The sequence below is a fragment of the Arvicanthis niloticus genome, chromosome 20 (genome assembly GCF_011762505.2).
Source record: "Arvicanthis niloticus isolate mArvNil1 chromosome 20, mArvNil1.pat.X, whole genome shotgun sequence".
NCBI classification, from domain to species: domain Eukaryota; kingdom Metazoa; phylum Chordata; class Mammalia; order Rodentia; family Muridae; genus Arvicanthis; species Arvicanthis niloticus.
In genome coordinates, this window is record NC_047677.1 from 46,802,828 (window position 1) to 46,820,108 (window position 17,281).

The window sequence follows — 17,281 nt, forward strand, 5'->3', positions numbered from 1 at the left end:
GAGGGAAGTCCTTGTTGTTTGGAACATGGCCAACTGATTTAAATACCACATGTCACTCAAGGCCTGGGCCTCAGAGCCTCCCAAGGGGCCCTTCAGAACAGATCAGAACAGATCCTAGGCCAGCACCAGGAGCCCTGGATATGGAAGAGGTGTCCCCTTCATCCTTAGAATGTCGTGAAGAAGACTGGGCGGTGGTGGCACACGCCTTTAATCCCAGCACTTGGGAGGCAGAGGCCGGCGGATTTCTGAGTTTGAGGCCAGCCTGGTCTGCAGAGTGAGTTCCAGGACAGCCAGGACTACACAGAAAAACCCTGTCTCAAAAACCCAAAAAAAAAAAAAAAAAAAAAAAAAAAAAAAAAAGAATGGCATGAAGAACTCGGGTGGCTTCAAGTCAACTCTTAAATACTTAATTCCCATTTATTTAAAGTTCCGTCAGTCTGTATACACTATTTATATTAGAAACACAGGAAGCTGGGGCTCCTAGCAAAAATATACATTTCAGTTTTGGAGACTTCAGACCCTGAGAGGAGCTGCATCCTCAGCACCAGACCTGGGTGGGGGTGGGGCAGGGTGGGTGGGGGGCGGGGCAGGGTATGCAGCTCCATTCACAGCCTGGGCCCCACAGGAACACCCCAAGACCTGATCAGTAGAGGTGGGGGACAGGGCCTGTGCTAGCGAGGAGAAATGGCAGCAGGCCACTGCACGGGCCGGAGCCCACACTGGGCTGATGTCCTCTCTAAGCCAGAGGACCAGACAGGGAGCCAGGATGTCAGGCCTTGAAGCCCAGGCGTCCAGTGCTTTTCTCAGAACCTGGCTGGTGGCTCCCTGTGGACCTAGGCAGGATCTGCTGGGCTGGGCTGGGCTCAGCCCTTGGTCTCAGGAGAGCCTGCAGGGGGTTGGGCAGAGTATGGGAGCACCTAGCAAGCTTCTGCAAGCTTCACACTCAAGAAGCAGCAGCTGGGAGCTGGTGACCATTCAGGCAAAAAGGAGAAGGGCGCAGAGCTGTCCCACAAGTGGGACAGGGGCAGGGTCGGAGGAGCCCTGGCAACTCTGCCTGTGACCTGGCAGGACATCCCCGCCTGTTCACGGACCCTCAATCCTAGGAACAGGGCATAGCTGTACCCCAGTGGCCTTAGGGAGGGCACGGGTAGGGGCTCTGTGGTGACGGAGAGATGAGCTGGTGTCATGGTGCCACGCAGGGGGCAGGTGTGCCAGTGTCTCCCGGGAAGAAAGACCAGCTATGGTCCAGTTCCTGATACTGGTTCTGCCAGTCTGGAGCTGCTACAGGGTAGAGGAGAGGTGCTGATGGGGAGCCTGCCCACTCGCTGTCTAGCTTCTAACCCTGGGACCTAAGTGTGCTGCTGCTCCTTCTGTCCTTCTGGTCAGCCTCTAACCCCCTTCCTTTCAGGGGGGCTGTTGAGCCCATCTCCAGGGGACATCTCCAGGGCAGCACAAGGGCCATCAGTGACACTGGTCTTGGACACTGACAAGAAGAAAGGAGGGTGTCAGAGTGAGATTGGGGTACCCTGGGTTGAGATAGCCTGGGAATATGGCCCCGGCCCAGGCTAACCTGCCCGCTCTCTGCAGGAGGAAGTCTGCGATGGTGACCACAGGCTGGGATGGCAGTCAGTCCAGGCCAGGCTTCTTGAAAAGCTGGGCCCAGAGAGAGCGTCGTAGTGTTTTTTTTGGATGGCTCATGTCTTGGAAGAGGGGATAGAGGCGAGGCCAGTGCAAGCTCTACTGCTTCTAGGCTGCTGGTGAGCGTACCAACAGGCTGGGAGTCAGACAGCCGTGGGGACAGGCGTGGGGACAGGCGGGGAGGAGCAGCGTACTAGAGAAGGCCAGGCGGAGGAGCAAGGGTGCTGGGGAGAAATGGGGCCGAGGGCAGAGAGGGTAAGTCTGGGCCACGTGTCTGGAGTGTTTTGAGTAGGCTCTAGCTGCTTGGGCTATGGCCAGTGCCTGTGGGCTGGTCCTATGAACAGTCCGTGGCTGGGCCCAGGGAGCCTGCGGGGAGGCCTGGGCTGCGGCCCTAGTACATGTCCTTGTAGATTTCCTGGAGCAGGGGGTGCAGCAAGGTCTCACTCTCCGTCTTCTTCAGCCACTGCATCATCTGGGCGTGCTCGGTGACCAGCTGCCGCAGGTCGGCCATCTTCTGCAGCAGCTTGGGGAAGAGGTACTGGCTGTCAGGGTGGTTGACCTGCAGATGGAATTCTAGAGCCCGCAGAATGGTGTCCTGGATGGCTTCTACCTGTGGCACGTTCATGAGGCCTGGCCGGTCTGTGGGGACACAGGGTCTGAGTAGCATCTCGGGCAGGGACCACCTCGCCTTGCTCTGTGGCTAGCCCCGCCCCTGGGTGCTCCATCCATCCTGTTTCTGACCAGTTGTTCTCCCTGATCTAGCAGGGCTGTGAGATTCCTGGCTATGACACCCGGTACCCAGATTCAGAGCCTGTCTCTAGAAGAACATCCTGGTGGCTCCGGGCTTCAGTGTCCTTAACCCAGTTGCCGTGAGGACCAAATGAGTTAAACCTAGGATGGCCCTGGCCTGAGGTGAGTTCTGTGCCCCCGTGGGGGAGCAGGCTCACCTGTGCATTATACTGTACTGAAAGGTGTGAAGTAATACAGAAATTTCTCCACCAACCACAAATGGTGTATTTCTTCTCTCCGCAGCCCAGTACTGGGGATTGGACTCGGGGCCTCCCGCCCGCTACACAAACGTTCATTCCACCATCGAGCTATAAGCCCAGCAAGGTCAGCCTCCTGTACCTCTGGCTCTACACATGTGCTCTGGGCCACACCGTCTGAGGTCTGACCTGGTCCCTGGCAGTAAGGCCCCGCCCCTCACCTCCGCACAGAATGATGGCCGCGATGAAAAGCGCCAGGTCACTGTCATCTAGCTCCAGCGCATTGAACTTGACAGCAAACTCAAACTTGGGCTCGATGATGTCACTGAAGGGCTTGCGGAGACTGCGCAAGAACTCGTGGGTGACAAAGCCACTGCCATTGGCCACCAGCAGCCCGTCCTTGTTGACGATGGAGGCCAGCATGGCAAAGATGGCCTCATGCACGCCGTACTTGAGGAGGGTCACCTGGTCGTTGAGGAAGAGGCTGCTGAAGTTGGGGATGTTCTTGGCGAACTCGGTGAGCTCCCGGACCGTCTCCACCGTGGTGGACTGGCAGCGGTAGAACACGTGCACGCTGATCTCGTTGTAGGGCGGCAGCCCGTTCACCAGCTGTTTCCACACCAGGCCCTTCTCCGCCTGCCACAGTGTCTCGATGTCGTGGATGACAAAGGGCTGAAAACCAGGCCCATCAGAGGCCAGGCCTGGGGAAGGACGGGGACCCCGCCCTCGTGTCCCCTGAACCCCACCTCATGGCTGGGCTGGCCAGGGACACTCACTGCGCTGTGGCTGGACTTGCCGGTGAGGATGCTCCGGGCCTTCTTTTTGGTCATGTTGAAGTTTTTCAGGTAGGCATTGTAGATGTGCTTAGAGAAGGCCTTCAGGTCGGCCAGCTGGGGGTTGTGCTGGCACCCCTCGCTGGCCGTCAGCCCCGCTACCAGCTTCCTCTTCTCGGCCTCTGGCATCCGTCCAAAGCGGATAGCTGCAAAGGGGGTGAGGGCCAGTCATGGGAGAGCCGGCCAGGGGCCAGCATCCCTTCTTCCCCTGCCCCTCTCAGGTGTGGAGGTGAAGGGGAATCATCCTTTAGGAGCCCAGGAACTTCAGAGGCCCCATAGGTCAGCGAGGGAGCAATGTGAGGGCAGTCCAGGGGCCGACTCCCTGAGCGCCTTTGCTGACTTGGCTAGGGGCTGGCCTGGCACGGCAACTAGAAGGAGCCTGCGGTGACCAGGGCCCACACCTGAGCCCCAGCCTGTCATCTTTCTATTATATGGCTTTGTTCCTTCACCTTCTTAACACTTACTACAGTGGGGCAGTCACTATACGCAGTCAGAAGCCAGGGACATGGGCTGGAAGACCTGAGGCCATGGAACTCGTGAGACAGCTGGGGGTGAGGAGACAGACAGACAGACAGAAGCCAGGGACGTGGGCTGGAAGACCTGAGGCCATGGAACTCGTGAGACAGCTGGGGGTGAGGAGACAGACAGACAGACAGAAGCCAGGGACATGGGCTGGAAGACCTGAGGCCATGGAACTCGTGAGACAGCTGGGGGTGAGGAGACAGACAGACAGACAGACAGACAGACAGACAGACAGACACACACACACACAGAGTTACAGTCCAAGTAGTGAAGTAGGCCCTGGCTTCTGTCAGATAAAGCATGAAGAAGGCTCAGTTTGCCTTGAGGTTTCCTAGGGTCCCTGTGACCCATGATGGGACGGTACCAGCAGATACAGATGAGCGGACTCACCGGAACCCACACTTAGGAGGCCAGAGATGGCCTGAAGATGCCCAGTGTGTGTGGTCTAGCGGCTAGCCACCAGAGGGTTTAAGCAGGAGGCTTCCTGTTCTCTGGAAGCCTGAGGCAAGGATGGCTCCTGGGACCACCAAGAAATTCCTACCTGGGCCCTGGCAGCTGCTACATGGTCACACACTGGCTCCTGCCCACTCTCAACAATTCAGGACAGGGAACCCTGGCCTCAGCTTTGCTTGCTCTGTGTGGGGAGCAGTGCTGGCAACCCGTCCCTGCTGGGTTTGTGAAGCAGAAGGGGGTAAGCCCCGGGCACAGACAACTAGCTGGTGGTGGCCCAGGCCTGTGAGGTCTGAGGTTCTGTGACCTGGCGTCCGTATGAGCCGTGCCAGGCGTGGGTGCTGGGTGCCCTCTGACAGCACGGGGGTGGGGTGGGAGGGAGCTGAGTTAGCGTCGCTGCACAGGCGCAGGCACCCTCACCGTTGTGCGACATGCCGAGCGCCAGGCACTTCTGGAAGCGGCAGTACTGACACTTGTTGCGGTTCTTCTTCTGGATCTTGCAGATCCGATCGCACTTTTCATACTCGAGCTTCATGCGGATTGTCCGGCGGAAGAAGCCCTGCGGGACCAAGGACGTTAGGAGTCTGTGCTGTCGCCTGCGCCATCCCAGGGCCCAGCGGCAGGCACGCGCAGACACAACAGGGCTGAAATCTGGGAGTGATGCGCAACTTTTTTTAAAAAAATATATGACTTGGGGGCTGGAGAGATGGCTCAGTGGGGAAGAACACTGACTGTTCTTCCAAAGGTCCTGAGTTCAATTCCCAGCAACCACATGGTGGCTCATAACCATCTGCAAAGTAATCTGACGCCCTCTTCTGGTGTGTCTGAAGACAACTACAGTGTACTCGTATACATAAAATAAACAAATTTAAAAAAAAACCTGAATTGTGAAGTTAAAAAAAATAAATTGCTTATAAAAAAAAATATGACTTATTTTCACTGATGCTTTGTCAGCATTTATGTCTGTGTGAGGGGTGTCAGAAGGCCTGAAATGGGGTTACAGATGGTTTTGAGTAGTCATGCAGGCACTGGGAATTGAACCTGGGTCCTCTGGAAAAGTAGCCAGTGATCTTAACCAATGAGATTGTTCTCCAGGGGGATTTTTTTTTTTTTTTTTGGTTTTTGAGACAGGGTTTCTCTGTGTAGTCCTGGCTGTCCTGGAACTCACTCTGTAGACCAGGCTGGCCTCGAACTCAGAAATCTGCCTGCCTCTGCCTCCCAAGTGCTGGGATTAAAACGCGTGCGCCACCACCGCCCGGCAATTTTTGTTTTTAAAAAAGATTAATTTATTAATTTTATGTATGTGAGTACACTATCGCTGTCTTCAGACACACCAGAAGAGGGCATCAGATCCCATTACAGATGGTTGTGAGTCACCATGTGGTTGCTGGGAATTGAACTCAGGACCTCTGGAAGAGTGGCCAGTGCTCCTAACCACTGAGCCATCTCTCCAGCCCCCCCCCCCCAGAATTGTAAGGGCTGGTTATACTGGTACATGGTCTTAATGCCAGCTCTTGGGAGGTGAAGGACCTTTGCGAGTTTGAGGCCACCTGGTTTAAACAGTGAGTCCCAGGATAGCCAGGGCTAAACAGTAAAACCCTGTCTCAACAAACAAAACAAAATTAGTAATAATTTAAAATTATAACCCTTCTGTTTTCATAAGAGTTTGGGTTTCTTTTAAAACATTTTATGTATGTATGTATGTATGTATGTATGTATGTATGTATGTATTTATTTATTTTGGGGTGTGTGTGTGTGGGGATGCATGTGAAGGTCAGCAGACAAGGGAGGGAGTGGGTCCCTCTTTGCATGTTGGTTTTGGAGACAGAACTCGAGTCACCAGGCTTGGCAGCAAGCGTCTCTGCACACTGGGCCATCTTTCCAGCCTCACTCTGAGCTGGTCTTCTTGTCTTTCCCTCCCAGTCACTAGGATTGCAGTGTACAGCACCATACCCAGTTCTTGTGGTGACGTGGCTCAAACCAAGGGCGTCACGCAGGCAGCAGGCAGGTGAGCTACATTCCCAACCCTACACGGTGACTTGAAAGATAATACTTTAAAGTATGTGCGCCTGTATGTGGGTGCATGTGCGCCTGTATGTGGGTGCGCATGCACCTGTATGTGGGTGCGTGTGCGCCTGTATGTGGGTGCACCTATATGTGGGTGTGGGTGTGCCTGTTTCGGTGCATGTGTGTTGAATGTGGGTGACTGCAGGCCAGAAGAGGACTGGAGCTGGGGTCACAGGAGACTGTGGGTGTGTGTATGCCTGTATGTGGGTGCATACAGAGGACTGGAGCTGGGGTCACAGGAGACTGTGAGCCCCAGACAGTGCTCTTCAGCACTGAGCCGTCTCTTTCCATCCCTTCAGATGGCTTTTGCATAAAATAATTTGTGAAATTCTGATGATGTGTCATTAGAACAACCTAGGAACATCATTCTCTCGACAAAGATCCTCCTAAGACACAAGGCCCTGGAAACTGACTTCAAGGTTCACTCCTGCCTGCCTGCTGGAGCCCAGACCCCAGGCTGACCTCCACAGCATCCGAGTGGATAGCTGGGTCAGCAGGCAGCTGTCCATTTGGACACCTGTCTTTTCTTCTCTTGATGACCCAGAGCTCAGGCCTGTAAGGAACCAAAGAGTCTTGCTGGGGGTATTTTCAGGGTCCTACCTGAAGCAGGCAAACCCCTGTGCCCTTTGGTCCGTACCTTGCACCCCTCGCACGCGTGCACCCCGTAGTGGAAGCCAGAGGCCTTGTCGCCGCACACCCGACACTCCATGTTGAGGCTGCCACCGGAGGCCCCGTCACAGCCCATCTGCAGCTGGTCCAGCAGGGAGGAAGGGGAGGAAGTCTGGGAGAGGCCTGTGGACACAGGACAGAGGGGCGGTGGACCATCAGCTACCAGGCCGGTGAGCCCAGTGCTCAGCCAGACGCGGTCCGTGTGACCCGGGGAGAAGCTTTGAGGGCCCAGTCTCCGCTCCAGGAGCACGGGGTTGAGGCCAGCCCTGCTAGGAAGATGGACTGAGTCTGCCTGTGAGTGTGACCCATAGCAGGCAGGCATGCAGCTGCCGCTTACAGCCTCCTGACTGGGAGAGGAGGGGCCTGGTGGGCTTTGGATAAACAGCACCTTCAGTGGGTCTTGGATGATGGCGGAGTGGACTGTGTCTGTTGGGAACTGTGAGGGCGCAGAGCTCAGCCCAGCTGCCTCCCATCCCAGGAGTTCTAGTCCCTGTGGACCCCGGGGTGCTGTCAGGCACCTCTCAGGAGCCTCTAGCCCAGTCCTGAAGTCCTGCTGGAGAGCGCGCAGCACAAGCGTGCGCTGTTCTATTGAGGGCACAAAAGCTCAGGCAGAGGTTCCAACGCTGGCAGGGACAGTGGGAGGCGGTGGCTGCAAGGTCACAGGGACGGACCTGCTGTCACACAACTGTCAAGATGCTGGAGAGCCTCTTCTGAGCCTACTTTGAGATTTAAGGAGGAGACTGCCTTGGGCCTCAGTCACCTGGCTCCATACTACCACCCATCCATCTCTGTTTGCTGGTCTCACAGTCTGGGCTCTTTCCTGAGACTGCAGACTCACTTCCTCAGAAACAGGCACCATCTCCCCAGACTGGTGAGAGACACTCAAGCAGGAGAAAGACCCTAGCCCTGTGACCAACCCAGACCAGCACTTCCAGCCTGCACCTCTGGCCAAGGCAGGAGAAGACCATGGGCGCCGTAGCCATCCTGGACGCTAAAGTTTGGGTCTGTTACAGAAGGTCATAAGTGACCTTGTATCCTAGTCCACAGGGACTGTTTTTCCAAAGGTATAAATGCCCTCCGGCCCCAGCTGAGGAGAGCTAATCTCTTTTTCTCTGGCAGGCTGTTCTGGAAGGTAAAGCAGCTTTGGACTTGGTAGCCTCACCATCTGACGGGGGTGGGGGGTGTGTGTTCCCATGTGGGCACTGTGTACTGGGCTGAGGGCTGGGAGGGAGGGGCACATTGAAGCCCAGGGCTGACAGCCGTGGGTACCAGGCTCACAGTAAGCGCCACAGCTCCCAGGGTGTCTGTGTTCTCTACAGCAAGCTCCTCTTGTGCAACCAGAGCCAGGACGAACTCGGTACAGCCTCTCTTCTCCCCATATGCATGGCTGTCCCAGTGTGCTCTCTGGCTCTCTGACTCGGTGTGTGTGTGTGTGTGTGTGTGTGTGTGTGTGTGTGTGTGTGTATGTGTCTAGACCTCCAGAACCCTGTAATTAGCCAAGATAACCAGATCCTACTAGCTATCCGAGGTAGGGCAGGGGAATTACTACCAGAGAGAGACAGGCTCAGCTCACCAAGCTGTGAGTGGTGGAATGCCTCAGCCTGGGTGAGGACCATTCAGTAGAACTCCAAGCCGTCTGTAACTGATACACAAGGCCAGAGAAGCAGGATAGAAATGGTGTCTGGGTGGCTTTTCCAAAAACAATGCCTCCGTTTCTTCCTGGCTGACCACCTGGCTTAAGGCTTTGTCCTCATACCAACTCAACACCACACTCAGGAGAATGACCCCACTGCCGGCACAGGTCCTGGGGGCGGGCAGGGGGATGTGTGTGTGTGTGTGTGTGTGTGTGTGTGAGAAGGTCCTGTGCCTTCTCTGTTACATTCTGGTCAGACTGCGGCAGATCGGCGACTGATCAAGTGGGTGGTGGGGTTCTAGAGACCCTTCTTCACACAGAACACTGCCCCGAGCGCCTCAGGCCAAGGGAACAAAAGGCTGGGCCTGCTGTGTGGGCACTGTCTCCTCTCTTCTCTAGTTTTCCTTCCTGTTTTCTCTTTTACTTTTTTTGAGACAAGAGCTCTTATGGCCCAGGCTAGTTTTGAACTCACTATGTGGCTGAGGACAGCCTTGAACCTGTGGTGTGTGTGTGTGTGTGTGTGTGTGTGTGTGTGCGCGCGTGCGCATGCGTGCTCGCACTTGCTTGCTTCCATGTGCCTCTGTGTATGTGTGTGTGTCTATCACTCATCACTGTGGTCTTTTTTCTTTTTCTTCTTGTGTAACAGCCCTGGCTATCCTTGAACTAAATATGTAGACCAGGCTGGCCTAGACCTCACATGGATCCGCCTGCCTCTGCCTCCTGAGTGCTGGGATTGAAGGAGATTGACACCACATCTGGCTTCCATTGTGTTTTTTGAGTCATGGTTTGCCACCAAACCAGCTCACTGTCTGGCTGACTGACCAGTGAGCCTAGGGTTCCTCCTGTTTCCTAAGCCCCAGCATTGGGTTATGAGTCATATAAACATGTCCAGATTTATTTATTTATGTATTTATTTGGTTTTTCGAGACAGGATTTCTCTGTATAGCCCTGGCTATCCTGGAACTCACTCTGTAGACCAGGCTGGCCTCGAACTCAGAAATCCGCCTGCCTCTGCCTCCCGAGTGCTGGGATTAAAGGTGTGCACCACCACTGCCCGGCTACAGATTTATTTTTAATTCCAAAGTATTTACTTTTTTTTAGATATGCATATGGGTGCACTCCCCCCCCCCCCCCATGTATCTGTGTTCCATGTGCATGCAGTGCCTGTGGAGGCCAGAAGAGGGCATCAGATCACCTGAGACTGGAGTTGCACACAGTTGTGAGCCACCATGTGGGTGCTGGGCACCAAATCTACTTCCTCTAGAGGAGCAGCAAGTGATGTTAAATGTGGGACCGTCTCTCCAGCCCTGATTCTAATATTTCAGTTGCATTTTAACTGATGTATTTTGTGTGTGCACGTGTAGGGGCAGAGGACAACTTTCAGAAGTTTGTTTTTTCCTTCCACTATGTGGGTCCCAGGATCAAACCCAGGTAGCCAAGCTTGGCAGCAAGCACCTTCGCCCTCTGGGACCCCTCACTGGCCCAGGCCTATTCTCTATGTGACTGCTAAGTGTCTGAACACAGGTCCTCCTGTGTGTGTGTGTGTGTGTGTGTGTGTGTGTGCACGCGCACACTCATTTCTGATCATGGCCTTGAAGCTCTATTTCTGCCTCCTTAGCCTCCCAAGCGCTGGGCCCACACCCAAGGCCTGCAGCAGGGAGGTGAATGCTCTACCAACCAAGCCCCATCCTCAGCCTCTTTTCTTTCCTTAATGCACAGTCTCACAATACTGTAGCCCAGGCTGGCCTGTAGCCCAGGCTGGCCTGTAACTCAGCCTCCTGAGAGCTGGGACTATAGGCATATTGTCACGTGCCTGCCGTTGATTCCGAATGTTCCCCAAAGGCTCAGATGATCAAAGCTTGTGGCGTTAATGAGAGGTGGGACCTGGTGGTCACTGGAAGTAAGCCTTTGAGAGGCATGTTGGACCCTGTCTCTTCTTTACAACGTATGACTCACGACAGACCCAAAAGCAGTGGGGTTGGCTGAGCTGGGCTGGAACCTCCAACACTGTCTGCCAGGTAAAACCTTTCTGTTCAAGCTGTCTGTATGGGGTATCCTGACACAGGGGTGGGGCTAACATTCCTCTCAGCTTCTCCCACTCACCCCCCCCCCCCCGCCACTGCTCTCGGGAGGTGCCCTTGCTCATCTGATACACCTGTAGCTGGTCCCAGAATCCCAGCCAGGTGCAGGTGCCAGAGACACCTCCCAAGGATCTACGTCCGGGAGGGACAGAAGAGGCGGCATTTGCCAGGCCCCACCTACTAGCTAAAGGTCTTTGGATTGCTTGTGTCTGAGATGGGTCTAATTAGGTAACCCAGACTAGTTGTGAACTCACGGTGCTGCATATGCCTCAGCCTCCCAAATGCCACCGTGCCTGGCTCATTTCATTTTGTGCAAGGTCACCTGGCTGTGCTTAGGACTGGGACCTGCAGCAGAGTGAGTGCTGGCACACCTGTGCTCCAGAACTCTACTGGGACCTGCACAGGCCTTCATTCACGTGAAGCCTTGAGATAACCCTCCAAGTCCGGTGTTGTGCCCTGTATAACAGGCAAGAAAACTGAGGTTGATGTGGTTACAGATATCGGTGGGGACGGCTTTCCTGATCTGGCTGAGCCGTGATAGCCAGGCTTCCGTTCACAGGCTAGTCTGCATTAATTTAGTCCCGGGACATAGGAGGCAGAGGCAGGTGGATCTTTGAGTTTGAGGCCAGCCTGATCTACAGAGTGAGTTCCAAGACAGCCAGGACTATATAGAGAGACTATCTCAAACAAACAAACAATAAAGAAAAAAAAAGGGAGAGAAAGATAAAGACATGACTATCATCTAACTCAGGAGACTGGAGTACAGAGTATTTCACTTCAGAAGGCACGTGGCTCTGTGCCTACGGGTCAAGGCTTTGAGAGAATGCCTGGGTCCTCTTTCCTCCTGGAAGAGGGGCCCCACCTCCACTGCTACCCTACACACACACACACACACACACACACACACACACACCTCCCTTATCGGTTCTGTCTATCTGTGAAGCCCTGACTAAAGGGGAGACAGTGTGTACCCGACTGCAGCCCACAGGCACGCTCTTCCTGTCAACACAGTAGGCTCAGCACTAAGGATGACCAAGGTCGGGCCTCAGACACTTGAACTCCGTGTAACCCTGGCATCCACACGAGAATCAGTCTTGCCATCAGAGTCCAGGCTCAGTAAACATAGACTACTGACTCAGCCCCACACTCTCATAAGGTGGCAGGCGGAAGGCTCTCCTGAGTACCTTGTCCCAGGGGCTGGAAGCATGCTGTCTGCACAGCCGTGAGGTGCACACGGGTGGAGCCTCTTAGTTCTCACCTAAGGGAGAGTGCTAAGTGCACCTGAGGCTGGGGGACTGGCTTCTCCTTTTTGGTTTGTTTTGGAGATAAGGTTTCTCTGTGTAGCCTTGGAACTTGTTCTGTAGACCAGGCTGGCCTCAAACTTGGGCGTCTGCCTGTTTCTTATGGGATTAAAGGCATGTGTCACCACACCTAACTGGGTGATTCCTTGATTATTGTCCCATTTTGCCTGGACTTTGGGCTCCTCTGGGCTGGTGTTCAGCCCTGTCCACCACTGCCAGGCCCACTCCACCATGGTGCCACCTTGCTCTGGCGTGGTGTCCAGCCCTGGACACTCACCAAGTGCTGCTGAGGAAAGGAGGCACACATTGAAAGGTGGGTTGTGAGCATCAGCTCCTGGGGGTCAGTCCCCTGGGGCCCAGGTCATGTGCTTCCTTGCTGCTATGTGCTAGTGTGAAGCCTGCACTGCCTACCTCATGGGGACACAACGGTGGCCGGAGCCGATTCGGAGCAGGGGCATTTAACGTGGGCCCAAATGCAGGGGTTGGAGCCGTGCAGCCTTCCTACCGTCTCAGGGTTCCTTCAGGGTCCCCAAAGAGACACTAGGGCAAAAGCTCCAGACTCATGGGCACGGGACAGCGGACTAGCAGGTACTGAGAGCTGCAGTGGACTCCAGTGAGGAGACTGAGATGAGGGCCTGGGGCAGCGGTGAGGGTCACAGCCTGCAGGGGCCACCTGGGTTCCCTGCTTTGCTACAGGTGGTCGCTATGTCCTGACAGGATCTCACTGTGTAGAGCAGGCTGGCCTTGGGCTCAAAGAGCTCTGTCTGCTTCTGCCTCCCAAGTGCTGCCATTAAAGAAGCACGCTATCATGCCTGGTCAGTTTATCTATTTCAACTTTGGGACAAAACAGAACAAGAGCTTTTTAGTTATGAAAGTCACACGTGGTTGCTGAGAAAGACACACAGGGCAGGCTGTGACTTAGAACCTGAGTCACGCCTCACCCCATGCAGGACTCTAAATCAACTCCTGTAGTGCTGCGGTTCGCATTGTCTAGCATCTATTATATATAAGGGTTTGGAGCTTTTTGTTCAAACAGGCTGGCCTGGAACCTGTGATTCTCCTGCTTCAGCTCCCAAGTGCTTGGATGACAGGTGTGAGCCACCATGCTTGGCTCTACCTTACTCTTAAAAAACCAAACCAACCAACCAACCAACCAAAAAAGCTTTCAGTGTGGCACTGTGCACCTTTAATCTCAGCACTCCAGAGGCAGAGGCAGGGGGATCTCTGTGAGTTTGAGACCAGCTTGGTCTACTCAGTGGACCCCAGGTCAGCCCTAATCTCAAAAAACAAAAAACCTAAAACAAAACAAAAAAATCTTTATTATTTATTATTAGTGTAAGTGATCTGTGTGACGGGGACGCGTGACACAGCACATGTAAGTGATCTGTGTGACGGGGACGTTGTGACACAGCACATGTAAGTGATCTGTGTGACGGGGACGCGTGACACGGCACATGTAAGTGATCTGTGTGACGGGGACGCGTGACACAGCACATGTAAGTGATCTGTGTGACGGGGACATGTGACACAGCACATGTAAGTGATCTGTGTGACGGGGACGTTGTAACACAGCACATGTAAGTGATCTGTGTGACGGGGACGCGTGACACAGCACATGTAAGTGATCTGTGTGACGGGGACGTTGTAACACAGCACATGTAAGTGATCTGTGTGACGGGGACATGTGACACAGCACATGTAAGTGATCTGTGTGACGGGGACATGTGACACAGCACATGTAAGTGATCTGTGTGACGGGGACATGTGACACAGCACATGTAAGTGATCTGTGTGACGGGGACGTTGTAACACAGCACATGTAAGTGATCTGTGTGACGGGGACGTTGTAACACAGCACATGTAAGTGATCTGTGTGACGGGGACATGTGACACAGCACATGTAAGTGATCTGTGTGACGGGGACATGTGACACAGCACATGTAAGTGATCTGTGTGACGGGGACATGTGACACAGCACATGTAAGTGATCTGTGTGACGGGGACATGTGACACAGCACATGTAAGTGATCTGTGTGACGGGGACGTTGTAACACAGCACATGTAAGTGATCTGTGTGACGAGGACGTTGTAACACAGCACATGTAAGTGATCTGTGTGACGGGGACGCGTGACACAGCACATGTAAGTGATCTGTGTGACGGGGACGTTGTAACACAGCACATGCAAGTGATCTGTGTGACGGGGACGCGTGACACAGCACATGTAAGTGATCTGTGTGACGGGGACGTGTGACACAGCACATGTAAGTGATCTGTGACGGGGACGCGTGACACAGCACATGTAAGTGATCTGTGTGACGGGGACGCATGACACAGCACATGTAAGTGATCTGTGTGACGGGGACATGTGACACAGCACATGTAAGTGATCTGTGTGACAGGGACGTAACACAGCACATGTAAGTGATCTGTGTGACGGGGACGCGTGACACAGCACATGTAAGTGATCTGTGTGACGGGGACGTTGTAACACAGCACATGTAAGTGATCTGTGTGACGGGGACGTTGTAATACAGCACATGTAAGTGATCTGTGTGACGGGGACGCGTGACACAGCACATGTAAGTGATCTGTGTGACAGGGACATGTGACACAGCACATGTAAGTGATCTGTGTGACAGGGACGTAACACAGCACATGTAAGTGATCTGTGTGACGGGGACGCGTGACACAGCACATGTAAGTGATCTGTGTGACGGGGACGTTGTAACACAGCACATGTAAGTGATCTGTGTGACGGGGACGTTGTAACACAGCACATGTAAGTGATCTGTGTGACGGGGACGCGTGACACAGCACATGTAAGTGATCTGTGTGACGGGGACGTTGTGACACAGCACATGTAAGTGATCTGTGTGACGGGGACGCGTGACACAGCACATGTAAGTGATCTGTGTGACGGGGACATGTGACACAGCACATGTAAGTGATCTGTGTGACGGGGACATGTGACACAGCACATGTAAGTGATCTGTGTGACGGGGACGTTGTGACACAGCACATGTAAGTGATCTGTGTGACGGGGACGCATGACACAGCACATGTAAGTGATCTGTGTGACGGGGATGTTGTAACACAGCACATGTAAGTGATCTGTGTGACGGGGACGCGTGACACGGCACATGCATGTGATTTCTGTGACGGGGACATGTGACACGACACATGTGGAGGTTGAGGGACAACTGTACAACTGGTCCTCTCCAGCACCTTTATGTAGGTTCCAGGGATCACACTCAGGTCTCTGGCCATATGTGGAAAGTCTCTATCTACTGAGCTACTGAGTTGGTCTCTACTTTATCCTTTAAAAAATTTTACATTTGTGTGTGTGTGTACATGCACGTGTGCACGCGTGTGTGAGGAGAGGTCAGACGACAACTTCCTGGACTTGGTTCTTGCCTTCCACCATGTAGGTTCCGGGACTGAACTCAGGTCCAGGCTTGAGGGTGAGGACCTGTGTCACTGAACCTCCCACTGGCTCTTACTTCAGCCTTTTTAATGACTACAGAGTGTCCCCTGAGGCTCTGGCAGGGCTTACCTTAGGGATTTCTCATAGAGGGTGACACCCCTTTTCTGTCCCTATGAACCATACTGTGGTAAATAGATCACCTCTGGGCTCACTGACCAAACAGGCACAGAGGACACGTTCCCAGAGCAGATCTGCAGGGCAAAAGGGACTCAAACTTGCACCATCCTGTCACCATTGCCACCTGGGTGCTCCACATCAGGCCAGTAGTCTCCCACCAAGCTGACAGACTGACATCCTGAGTAGTCTCTGCTCACAGCACACACTGGGAGCACTGTTTTCTGACCAGTCGCTGCCTCGCTGGTGCTAACTTCCCTGCCAGAGCTGGTCTCCTAGGCCAGTGGTTTTGACAGCTGTTACCAGTCCAGCCAAGCCACCTCTCATGGAGCCATTTATCGAAAAAGCAGGACCAGACATAGTGCCCTGGGAGTCCCACAGTCTATGCTGCTCCAGCTGTTCTCACCACACCTCCCGTCCTCAACTGACTCTGCCCCAGTCACCGCACTTTGGCCACCACGTGAACATTACAACCGCAGTAATAACTTTTGGTGGGAAATCACTTGTGTGAGGTGTGTGTGAACCCAGCATAGGATGCTTCCTGCCCAGACCCAGATATGGGGACAAGGTTGTCAGGGCAGGTGGCCAGGCCAGACCTCGTGCCTTTCTCCTCCCTGTTCACTTGTCCTCGGTGGCTTCATGGCACCTGGCACACTGCCAGTCCCCGGTGTGTTTCCTTCCCTTCCCCTTCTTCTGTCTCTGTTTCTCTCTCTCAGCAAGGTCTCCCTATACAGACCAGGCTGGCCTTGAACTCTCTGGGATCCCCCTGCCATTGCCTCCTGAGTGTAGGGATTAGCAGCACACACCGGTAATGCCTCTGGTCCGGCAGCCTGTGACAGCGCTGAGGGAATTCTGGTTCCCAGAAGTCATCCTCTCTACTAAGAATGCTTGGGTCTGCAGGACCGCCACAGCCACTGCCGCTAACACACAGAATCACGAACTGCTCTGGACTCTCACATCACACCTTGGCCGCTGGGAGTCACTCTGAGGATGTGGGTATATCAGCAGGACTGACATTGGTCCTTCCACCCCATCCTCTGAGTGCCGAAGAGAACAGGCCTTGCCTTGTAGGGTCCCGGCAAAGGCTTATCCTCCCCCACAGCCCTGTCTGAAACCAGAGGCAAGCCACACCCATATCTTCTGACTTTGAGGCTCTGAAGGCCGGTCCAGGATCACCAGGACACACTGGCCCAAGACACCCAGAGGAGGAGAGGCTGGGGAGGGAGAGCGAGAGGCATAAGGAGCCCTGTGTGTAGGCTGGACACGGTGTCATGAGAATGAGATGACAGGGCCATGTTGGCCACCAGAGAATGTCACCATTGCTACCAACAGAGAGGGTGAATGAAGTAACCCAGCAAGTGGAACGAGCCAGCTGAATCTTGATGCTCAAAATCGGCCCAAGTCACAGGCACTCACTCAAAGCACTTGGCACTTCTGCTCAATCATGGCGGAGCACAGGGTTAGTACCAGGTCTCCCTGGTCCAGTGGTCCATGACAACCG

General features: G+C 54.1%; 1 protein-coding gene across 2 annotated transcripts in view; it reads right to left on the reverse strand.

The window, feature by feature from the left end:
- Window positions 1–391: 391 nt before the first annotated feature.
- The window catches only part of Ppard (peroxisome proliferator activated receptor delta), a 72,060-nt gene continuing 55,170 nt past the window's right edge, over window positions 392–17,281 (reverse strand). The window contains exons 4-8 of one of the 2 annotated variants that reach the window (XM_034524487.2): window positions 7,134–7,288; window positions 4,850–4,988; window positions 3,401–3,603; window positions 2,846–3,296; window positions 392–2,277 (exon numbers count right to left, since the gene is read on the reverse strand). In XM_034524487.2, the coding sequence (XP_034380378.1) occupies window positions 2,030–2,277; window positions 2,846–3,296; window positions 3,401–3,603; window positions 4,850–4,988; window positions 7,134–7,288 (1,196 nt within the window). In that variant the 3' untranslated portion in view covers window positions 392–2,029. The remainder of the gene's footprint in view (window positions 2,278–2,845; window positions 3,297–3,400; window positions 3,604–4,849; window positions 4,989–7,133; window positions 7,289–17,281) is intronic. The other variant, XM_076916454.1, reaches the window with a different exon arrangement.